Here is a 12,109-nt window from a genome sequence, read left to right on the forward strand (position 1 = left end):
GTCATACCAGGAGTTCACGGCAGAGCTGAGGAAGCTTTTTGACCATCCTGTCCGAGGTAAGGATGCAGCTAAATGTTTGTTCTCTCTTCGCCAAGGAGCTCGCAGTGTGGCAGACTTCGTTATTGAATTCAGGACATTGGCTGTGGAGAGTGAGTGGAATGAGGAAGCACTACAAGCGTTTTTTTTACCAGGGGTTGTCGGAGCAACTCAAGGATGAGTTGATCTCCTATCCTGAGCCTTGTGACCTGGACAGTCTGATAGCATTATCTATTCGGTGGATAACAGAATCTGAGAGAGAAGGAGGGAGAAGCAATGGGGCACTTCCAATCAATCAGCTACTCGGGGACCATTCGGGTCAGGAAGTGGACCGGAACGAGTCGCTCATTATTCACCTCACGGGTTAACCAAGGAGGAGCGCCAACGTAGATGTGAGACCAACGGCTGCCTCTATTGTGGTAACTCGGGACATTACATCTCCGCTGGTCCTCAGCGCCCGTTAAACAGCTCGGCTCGCTAAGTTTGGGAGGTCTTTTAGTGAGTCAGTTTCAACCTCTCAGGACTGTTAGATCCCTTGTTCCTGCTACACTCATGAACAAGGATCAGAGTTTAGCGATTAACGCTTTTATCGACTCAGGTGCCGATGGCAGCTTTATAGATGCCGACTTGGTCGAACAGCTGGTGCTTTCCAAGGAGAAGTTACCGGAAGCCATTGAAGCTACCGCTCTAGACGGCAGTAGTCTGGCACGCATCACTATGAGGACTGAACCGGTTAAGATGTTGTTGTCAGGGAATCATGCAGAGGTTATCTCCTTATTCATTCTGCCTTCTCCCCATGTTCCTCTGGTTCTTGGATACCCTTGGCTGAGAGAACACAATCCCACGTTCGATTGGGTGACTGGCAAGGTAACTAGTTGGAGCATTGAATGTCATGCTAACTGCCTTAAGACTGCCTGTTCCCATTCTGTTCCCAGTCAGGTTATTGAGTCGACTCCCCCTGATTTGTCCCTGGTTCCTGAAACATATCACGATTTGGGTGAAGTATTCAGTAAGCAGAAGGCGCTGTCACTTCCTCCCCACCGACCATATGACTGTGCCATTAACCTGTTCCCTGGAGCTACCTATCCCAAGGGACGGTTATACAGTATCTCTCGACCGGAACGTGAAGCTTTGGAGACATACATAAAGGAGTCTCTAGCTGCTGGTCTCATTCGTCCCTCATCAACCCTGGGGGCTGGTTTCTTTTTTGTGAGTAAGAAGGATGGCTCTCTTCGACCTTGTATTGATTATCGGGAGTTGAATGATATTACGGTCAAGAATAAGTATCCCCTGCCCTTGATGAGCTCTGCTTTCGACTCCTTACAGGGTGCTACTATGTTCACTAAGCTGGATCTACGCAATGCGTATCATCTGGTCCGGATCAGAGAGGGAGACGAGTGGTTAACTGGCTTCAATACACCGATGGGTCATTTCGAGTATCTGGTGATGCCGTTTGGATTGACCAATGCTCCAGCAGTATTCCAGAGTATGGTGAATGACGTCTTGAGAGATGTGATCGGTTTGTTTGTGTTCGTTTACCTGGATGATATTTTGATCTTCTCTAAGGAGCCTTCCAGCCACGTCCAGCATGTCAAGCAGGTTCTGCAGCGATTGTTGGAGAACCGCCTGTTTGTGAAGGCCGAAAAATGTGAATTTCACGCCCACACTACATCCTTCCTCGGGTACATCATCTCCTGGGGAGAGATTAAGATGGACCAAGAGAAGGTTAGGGCAGTTCTGGATTGGGCCCAGCCCGATACGAGATTGCAGCTCCAGAGGTTTCTGGGGTTTGCAAATTTCTATCATAGATTTATCCATGACTACAGCCGGGTGGCCGCTCCATTAACTGCCCTGACTTCTAGCACCAGGACCTTCAGTTGGAATCCTGAGGCAGACCGGGCATTTCTGGATTTGAAGAGTCGATTCACCAACGTCCCGATTCTCTCTCAACCTGACGCTGCTCGGCAGTTTGTCGTGGAAGTGGACGCGTCTGATGTGGGGGTTGGCGCCATCCTGTCCCAGCGACGCTCCACTGACAGTAAACTCCATCCATGCGCCTTCTATTCTCGTCGTCTTTCGTCTGCTGAGAGGAATTACGATGTGGGTAACCGGGAGCTGCTCGCGGTGAAACTGGCCTTGGAGGAGTGGCGTCACTGGTTGGAGGGAGCGGAGCAACCGTTTATTGTCTGGACTGACCACAAGAATCTTGCTTACGTGCAATCGGCTAGATGTCTCAACTCGCGTCAGGCCAGGTGGGCTTTGTTTTTTGGACGCTTAAATTTTTCCCTGACGTTCTGACCTGGGCCTAAGAACGGCAAGGTGGACGCCTTGTCCCGGATGTTCTCCAAGACGGATGAGAGTGGGGCCAAGACTGAGACGATTCTTCCCCAGAACTTCGTCGTGGGAGCAGTCACATTTAGGGTTGAGGAGGAGGTTCTGGCGGCCCTTCGGACGCAGCCCGGTCCCGGTAACGGTCCACCTGGTCGGTTGTTTGTGCCTGAATCTGTCCGTTCTGCCGTCCTTCAATGGTCCCACGCCAGCAAGATGGCTTGTCACCCGGGGGTGGCTCGGACGATGGCGTTACTACGCAGACGATTCTGATGGGAACACAGTCATTCTGACTATTGTGGACAGATTCAGCAAGTTCGCCCACTTTGTACCTATCTCCAAGCTTCCCTCTGCCTCTGAGACGTCCGAGATCCTGGTTAGGGAGGTTTTCAGGGTCCACGGGTTGCCCAGTGACATTGTTTCCGACCGTGGTCCTCAGTTTACCTCTGCTGTCTGGAAATCTTTCTGTTTGGCCATTGGAGCTACAGTCAGTCTCACATCTGGATTTCACCCCCAATCTAATGGTCAGGCGGAGAGAGCCAACAAGAAGATGGAATCCACGCTGCGCTGCCTTGTCTCTTCCAACCCCGCCTCTTGGGCCTCTCAGTTGCCATGGGTCGAGTATGCCCACAATACTCTCCCTACATCTGCTACTGGGATGTCTCCCTTCCAGTGCCTGTACGGTTACCAACCCCCCTTGTTTCCTTCTCAGGAGAAGGATCTCTCTGTACCCTCAGTCCAGGCCCACATTAGTCGTTGCCACCGGACCTGGCATCGGGCCAGAAAGGCTCTCCTTAAAGTTTCTGACCGTTATCAGCTCCAGGCGAATCGTCGCCGGATTCCAGCTCCCGCTTATGCCATCGGTGATAAGGTATGGTTGGCTACACGGGATCTTCCTCTGCGGACTGAGTCAAGGAAACTGTCACCGAAGTTCATTGGTCCGTTTGTGGTGAAGGTGACCAATCCTGTTGTGGTTTGACTCAAGCTGCCTAAGACGCTCAGAGTCCACCCCACCTTTCATGTCTCCTGCCTCAAGCCTGTGCACCTCAGTCCTCTACTACCCCCTCCGCCTCCTCATCCTCAGATGATCGGAGGTGGTCCAGTCTACACGGTGCGCCGCATTATGGATTCCAGACGGCGGGGTCGGGGTTTCCAGTATCTCGTGGACTGGGAGGGGTATGGTCCTGAGGAGAGGAGTTGGATTCCTCGGCATCAGATCCTGGATGATACCCTCCTTCGTGACTTCTACCGCCTCCATCCTGGCGCTCCGGGTTGTCCGGTGGCGTTCGTCGGAGGGGGGGTACTGTCAGGAATCCCGCTTCCTGAGTCTGTTTTCTGCCTGAGCTGACTGTTTTTTGTTTTGGAGTCTTTTGTCTGAGGTTCCTGAACGCACCCTGTCTGGTTGCCAGGCGACGAAGCTAGGCGGGAGAACTTTTGATTACCCGCACCTGCATCTCATCAACCATCTGCACACCTGGTCCTGATCATCACCTCTTCATAAGCCCTGACCTGACATCCATTCCCTGCCGGATCGTTGGCAACGAACAGTATGTTGTGCCAGCGTATCAGCCTCATGTTTCCTGAGTTTGTTTTGTTATTCTGTACTTGTTGCCGGTTACTCACTCCCGTTTACTCTGTCTACAGTCATTCTCCCGGAACATTCAACTCCCTTGCCTGGCCGTCGGTGGATACAGTGACTTCATTGGATCAACCCATTCACTCTCATCAACTCACCTCCGCTGCCGTTCCGTCTCCTGGATTCTTCAATTTACACATCAAGACTACCAATAAATACTCACCTTCATTTTACTCACCTTGTCCTGGTCTGCTTCTGGGTTCTGTCTTAGAGAATCGTGACATTTTGAGCCTGTAATCGAACCCACAAAATGCTGATGCGCCAGATACTCAACTGGTCTCAAGAAGGCCAGTTTTATTGCTTCTTTAATCAGGACAACAGTTTTCAGCTGTGCTAACATAATTGCAAAAGGGTTTTCTAATGATCAATTAGCCTTTTAAAATGATAAACTTGTATTAGCTAACACAACGTGCCAGTTGAACACAGGAGTGATGGTTGCTGATAATGGGCCTCTGTACGCCTATGTAGATTTCCCATTACAAATCAGCCGTTTCCAGCTACAATAGTCATTTACAACATTAATAATGTCTACACTGTATTTCTGATCAATTTGATGCAGTTTTCTACCAACTGAGGTACTCAAAGCATAGGGGGAAACTCACCTCATCCACCATCAATGAGCTGCACCCTCCTCAGTGATGCACGGAGACCATTTCTGTGCCAGAACACTCACCACACATCAGCTATCAGGTAGAGAGGTGAGGAGTCATATATGCCAATTAGGAATGAGGGGGATGATTAGGTGGCCATGATGAAATGTGGCCAGGTTGGGAATTTAGCTATGCCACCGGGGTGAACACCCCTACTCTTACAATAAGTGTCATGGACATTTGAATGACCACAGAGTCAGGACACCCATTTTAACGTCCCATCCGAAAGACGGCACCCTACACAGGACAATGTACCCAAATATAATTAAGGTTTGAAATTATGTTTTAGTCAAATATATCTGTTTAGGCTTTTTGCGTTCAATTTGCAGTCAAAAATTCTGCCCCCCGACTATCCGCTCAAGAAAAGATTGGCCTGCGGCTGAATCTAATTGATGATCCCTGACCTATACGGTCCTGATCTATCCACGCTTGAAAATGTATCTAATAATTTATCAAGCCTAGAAGCAATACAAGACTCTATTATTATGGTGGGAGATTATAATCCAATTTTAAATACCTCAATGGACCCTAAAGGAACTCACACTACAAACTATCATTACCCTTATGCACTTAAGGAAATCACAAATATCATGGATATATTGAAACAAGTGGATATATGGAGGTTTAAATATCCTGACCTAGTGAGATATACAGTGCATTCGGAAAGTATTCAGACCCCAGACCACTTTTTCCACATTTTGTTACGTTACAGCCTTATTCTAAAATTGATTAAATAATTTTTTTTCTCATCAATCTATACATAATACCCCATAATGACAAAGCTAAAAGTTTTTTTTTTATGTTTGCAAATGTATTAAATATAAAAAACAGATAACTTATTCACATAAGTATTCAGACCCTTTGCTTTGAGACTCAAAATTGAGCTCAGGTGCATCCTGTTTCCATTGATCCTCCTTGAGAAGGTTCTACAACTTGACTGGAGTCCACCTGTGGTCAATTCAATTGATTGAACATGATTTGGAAAAGCACACACCTATCTATATAAGGTCCCACAGTTGACAGTTCATGTCAGAGCAAATACCAAGCCATGATCTCAAGGATGATCAATGGAAACAGGATGCATCTGAGCTCAATGTTGAGTTTCATAGCAAAGGCATTTCTGTTTTGTATTAGTAACGTAACAAAATGTGGAAAAAGTGAACGGGTCTGTAAGGAATTGTCCACAGAGCTCCGAAACAGGATTGTGTTGAGGCACAGATCTGTGGAAGGGTACCAACAAATTTCTGCAGCATTGAAAGTCCCCAAGAACACAGTGGACTCCATCATAAATGGAAGAAGTTTGGAACCACCAAGACTCTTCCTAGAGCTGGCCACCCTGCCAAACTGAGGAATCGGGGAGAAGGGCCTTGGTCAGGGAGGTGACTAAGAACCCGATGGTCACTCTGACAGAGCTCCAGAGATCCTCTGTGGAGATAAGAGAACCTTTCAGAAGGACAACCATCTCTGCAGAACTCTACCAATCAGGCCTTTATGGTAGAGTGGCCAGACAGAACCTCCTCAGTAAAAGGCACATGACAGCCAACTTGGAGTTTACCAAATGGCATCTAATGGACTAAGACCATGAGCAACAAGATTCTCTGGTCAAGATTGAACTCTTTGGTCTGAATGCCAAGCGTCATGTCTGGAGGAAACCTGGCACCATCCCTACAGTGAAGCCTGGTGGTGGCAGTATGATGCTGTGGGGATGATTTTCAGCGGCAGGGACTGGGAGACTAGTCAGGATCGAGGGGAAGATGAACGGAGCAAAGTACAGAGAGATCCTTGATGAAAACCTGCTCCAGAGTGCTCAGGACCTCAGACTTGAGTGAAGGTTCACCTTCCAACAAGACAACGACCCTAAGCACACAGCCAAGACAACGCAGGACTGGCTTCGGGACAAGTCTCTGAATGTCACTGAGTGGCCCAGCCAGAGCCCGGGCTTGAACCCAATCGAATATCTCTGGAGAGACCTGAAAATAGTTGTGCCGTCGACACTCCCCATCCAATCTGACAGCGCTTGAGAGGATCTGCAGAGAAGAATGGGATAAACTCCCCTAATACAGGTGTGCCAAGCTTGTAGCTTCATACCAAAGAAGATTTGAGTCTGTAATCACTGCCAAAGGCGCATCAACAAAGTACTGAGTAAAGGGTCTGAATACTTATGTAAATGTGATATTTGTAAACATTTAGAAAAACAGTTTTTGCTTTGTCTTTATGGGGTATTGTGCGTAGATTGATGGGGGAAAAAAACTATTTCATCAATTTTAAAATAAGGCTGTAACGTAACAAAATGTGGAAAAAGTCAAGGGGTCTGAATACTTTCCGAAGGCACTGTGCATGGCAGAGGCTCAATCAAGCTAGTTGTCTTGACTACTTTCTTATGTCATTCGCGCTAGCATACAATTTTTCAAAAGTGCTGATAGCGGACAGAATGCGGTCGGACCATCAAACAATTGGCATATACATTACTCTAACAGAAGTTCTACGTGGGCGAGGAAATTGGAAATGTAATCAAAGCCTATTGGATGACAACTTGATTTTAAAAAGGACAAAACAATTTATAACTGACTATTTCTGACATAATATATGTACAGCAGACCCCCTTATTGTATGGGACACTTTTAAATGTGCTTTTAAAGGCCATGCAATTCAATACTCATCTTTAAAACAAAAGCAATTTAGGTTAAAATAATTCATATTAAGAAAGGAAATAGAAGGACTATCAGTACAGATAGATAGCAATAAAAACTGTCCCATAGAGGCACAGAATACATTAGAGAAAAGACAAAAAGAAATGGGAGAACGTATTCAAGAAAATATAAAGTGTAATATATTAGAAAATAAAGCAAACTGGATGGAATATGAGGAAAAATACAACAAATAATTTTTTCATCTTTTTCAACATAGAAATTCTACCAAAAATAATTTACTGAAACTTGTTACAAATGACGGAGTCACCCATGATTACCCAAACAATAATATGAAATAGGAAGCAAAGTACTTCAAGCATATGTCTTTGTTTCAGTTTCCTCCAGCTCCACTAACCGAAGTTAATTGTAAGGATTATTTTCCAATTAATAATGTAAAATTAACAGCTGTACAGAAAGACTCATGTGAAGGCCAAATTACAGAGGAGGAACTTCTTGATGCAATTAAAGCCTTTAAGTCTGGGAAAACTCCAGGGCTGGATGGCATACCAGTGGAAGTATACCAAACCTTCTGTGATATACTCAGAGGACCATTATTAGCATGTTTTAACCACTCCTATAAAAATTGTAAATTATCAGATACTCAACAAGAAGGTCTGATTTCAATCTTACTGAAAAGGGACCCAAGTAGTAAATATAAATATCCAGTTCCATTCAAAACATTGGAGGCCCCTTACACTTCAGTGTTGCAATGCATAGCGCATTGAATTAATAAGGTATTGTCGGATATTATTCATCCTAATCAGAAAGGTGTTTTACTTCGACGATACATTGGAAATAATACTGGAAACAATAGAACACTATGGCTTTTGATAAAGTATGACTGGAATATGTACACTACCGTTCAAAAGTTTGGGGTCACTAAGAAATGTCCACTAAAAATTGTCCGTTAAAATAACATCAAATTGATCAGAAATACAGTGTAGACATTGTTAATGTTGTAAATGACTATTGTAGCTGGAAACGGCTGATTTGTAATGGGATATCTACATAGGCGTACAGAGGCCCATTATCAGCAACCATCACTCCTGTGTTCCAATGGCACGTTGTGTTAGCTAATCCAAGTTTATCATTTTAAAAGGCTAATTGATCATTAGAAAACCCTTTTGCAATTATGTTAGCACAGCTGAAAACTGTTGTCCTGATTAAAGAAGCAATAAAACTGGCCTTCTTTAGACTAGTTGAGTATCTGGCGCATCAGCATTTGTGGTTTCGATTACAGGCTCAAAATGGCCAAAAACAAATAACTTTCTTCTGAAACTCGTCAGTCTATTCTTGTTCTGAAAAATGAAGGCTATTCTATGGGAGAAATTGCCAAGAAACTGAAGATCTCATACAACGCTGTGTACTACTCCCTTCACAGAACAGCGCAAACTGTCTCTAACCAGAATACAAAGAGGTGTGGGAAGCCCCGGTGCACAACTGAGCAAGAGGACAAGTACAATAGAGTGTCTAGTTTGAAAAACAGATGCCTCACAAGTCCTCAACTGGCAGCTTCATTAAATAGTACCCGCAAAACACCAGTCTCAACATCAACAGTGAAGAGGTGACTCCGGGATGCTGGCCTTCTAGGCAGAGTTGCAAATAAAAAGCCATATCTCAGACTGGCCAATAAAATTAAAATATTAAGATGGGTAAAAGAACACAGACACTGGACAGAGGAACTCTGCCTAGAGGGCCAGCATCCCGGAGTCACCTCTTCACTGTTGATGTTGAGACTGGTGTTTTACGGGTACTATTTGATGAAGCTGCCAGTTGAGGACTTGTGAGACGTCTGTTTCTCAAACTAGACACTCAAATGTACTTGTCCTCTGCTCAGTTGTGCACCTGGGCCTCCCACTTCTCTTTCTATTCTGGTTAGAGCCAGACACTTACAGTGGAACACAGACACTTATGGTAACACAGTCACTTACGGTAACACAGACACAGTGGACACAGACACTTACAGTGGAACAGAGACACTTACAGGAACACAGACATTTACGGTAACACAGACACTTACAGTAACACAGACACTTACAGAGGAACACACGTGAAGAAAGGAGCTTAGACTGACTAGACTTTAGCTCAAAGAATAACAGTCTCATTACATGCAGTTGTCCCAGATGTGAACACAGGTACTTACAGTAGAACAACACATGAAGACGATGATGAAGGAGCCAATGACTCCTCCGATGCCGACCATCCAGGTCATCCGCAGGAACAGGATCACCCCGAAGATGTTCTGGATACAGGGGAGGTACACCCCCATCAGGGTCCCCAACTGTGGAGCCTGTTGGGAGGGAGAGAGGAGGTGGACATGGGATCAATGTTACCTAGCAAACCTGAAATGTTGTGAAAATTCCAGTGCACGTTTAATGTGAACACTGAAGCTGTACCCGCTTTAAGTTATAGTCATAACAGTGGCCAAGTAGGCTACTGTGGCTATTTTATCATAGTGTAGGCCTACCAGAGTGGTCTACCATCAAAAACAATGTAGAAAATGCATCCCATAACATTTTAACATGGACATACCTGTTCTATCATTCTGCCTTCAGTAGCAGCCAATATGTGGTGTTCAATGTAAGCCTACATTCCACGAGACTTATGAAAAAACATGCAGGGCTTGACATTAACCTGTTTATCTACTTGTCCTTCAGACAAGGAGGTGACTGAAAATATTGTTGTGTTGTTTGATGTAAGAAACCATTTTACAAAATAAAATACATTATTATTCCCATACCATTATTACAGAGAATCTGACAAATTATGCTATCCTCTGCCTATTGGCAACTTAGCTTATTCAAGCCTGTCTCAAAATACAACACTACCCCTTTAAGACAAAAAAAGCTCTTTAGCTGACTGGCTTTCAAAGATGTCTAGAAATGTACACATTTTGTGCTCTTGTAGGAAGCAATCACTTCCCTATTGCTGACTATAATTGGGATAATATCTCACTAACTAGCAAAGGATTTGAACAAAATGTGCACAGGTGGCTACATGCAGCTCTCGCTCTGATCTCACAACAAGTACATCTACTCATGACCACAGCTGTAAACACAGTCCAGGTCAATGTAAATGACACAGATCCATATATGGCAATAGTCAATTTGCATATAGACCTACTGCAGCTCTGATTGGTTATGCCACACCGGTCTGTGTAGAGTATGGGCTGAGTCATGATCAATAGAATCCTACTCTGATGTGTTCTGCCTACAACAAAATCTCTTGCATAGTTTGTTTTGTTTTGGTATGTTGCATTGAAATTGGCTAAGATTGCGTTGATTCGATCACAATTGCCACAGTAAATTGAAATGTTGATAGTGTTAACAGGGAAAACTTTCCATGGGCTGATATTTCTTCTGCGCTCAGCACAGCAGTCCCAGGGAGCTATGCGACAGTTACTGCGCGCACATTGCATGGGGTATCTAATGACTGGGTATCATGGGGTCTTTAATGACTGGATATCATGGGGTCTTTAATGACTGGGTATCATGGGGTATCTAATGACTGGGTATCATGGGGTCTCTAATGACTGGGTATCATGGGGTCTTTAATGACTGGGTATCATGGGGTATCTAATGACTGGGTATCATGGGGTCTTTAATGACTGGGTATCATGGGGTCTTCAATGACTGGGTATCATGGGGTATCTAATGACTGGGTATCATGGGGTCTTTAATGACTGGGTATCATGGGGTCTTCAATGACTGGGTATCATGGGGTATCTAATGACTGGGTATCATGGGGTCTTTAATGACTGGGTATCATGGGGTATCTAATGACTGGGTATCATGGGGTCTTTAATGACTGGGTATCATGGGGTATCTAATGACTGGGTATCATGGGGTATCTAATGACTGGGTATCATGGGGTATCTAATGACTGGGTATCATGGGGTCTTTAATGACTGGGTATCATGGGGTCTTTAATGACTGGGTATCATGGGGTCTTCAATGACTGGGTATCATGGGGTATCTAATGACTGGGTATCATGGGGTCTTTAATGACTGGATATCATGGGGTATTTTAATGACTGGGTATCATGGGGTATCTAATGACTGGGTATCATGGGGTCTTTAATGACTGGGTATCATGGGGTATCTAATGACTGGGTATCATGGGGTCTCTAATGACTGGGTATCATGGGGTATCTAATGACTGGGTATCATGGGGTATCTAATGACTGGGTATCATGGGGTATCTAATGACTGGGTATCATGGGGTCTTTAATGACTGGGTATCATGGAGTCTCTAATGACTGGGTATCGAGGGGTATCTAATGACTGGGTATCATGGGGTATTTTAATGACTGGGTATCATGGGGTATCTAATGACTGGGTATCATGGGGTCTTTAATGACTGGGTATCATGGGGTCTCTAATGACGGGTATCATGGGGTATTTTAATGACTGGGTATCATGGGGTATTTTAATGACTGGGTATCATGGGGTCTCTAATGACTGGGTATCATAGGGTATCTAATGACTGGGTATCATGGGGTATTTTAATGACTGGGTATCATGGGGTATTTTAATGACTGGGTATCATGGGGTCTCTAATGACTGGGTATCATAGGGTATCTAATGACTGGGTATCATGGGGTATTTTAATGACTGGGTATCATGGGGTATCTAATGACTGGGTATCATGGGGTATCTAATGACTGGGTATCATGGGGTCTTTAATGACTGGGTATCATGGGGTCTTTAATGACTGTGTTAGGGTCTTTAATGACTGGGTATCATGGGGTCTGTAATGACTGGGTATCA

General features: G+C 44.8%; 1 protein-coding gene across 4 annotated transcripts in view; it reads right to left on the reverse strand.

The window, feature by feature from the left end:
* The window catches only part of slc12a5a (solute carrier family 12 member 5a), a 340,288-nt gene that overhangs the window by 113,831 nt on the left and 214,348 nt on the right, over positions 1–12,109 (reverse strand). For all 4 annotated transcript variants that reach the window (XM_045705395.1, XM_045705394.1, XM_045705397.1 and 1 more), the window contains exon 4: positions 9,484–9,630. In XM_045705395.1, coding sequence (XP_045561351.1) covers positions 9,484–9,630 — 147 coding nt within the window. The remainder of the gene's footprint in view (positions 1–9,483; positions 9,631–12,109) is intronic.

The sequence above is a fragment of the Salmo salar genome, chromosome ssa22 (assembly GCF_905237065.1).
Source record: "Salmo salar chromosome ssa22, Ssal_v3.1, whole genome shotgun sequence".
In the NCBI taxonomy this organism is placed as follows: Eukaryota; Metazoa; Chordata; class Actinopteri; order Salmoniformes; family Salmonidae; genus Salmo; species Salmo salar.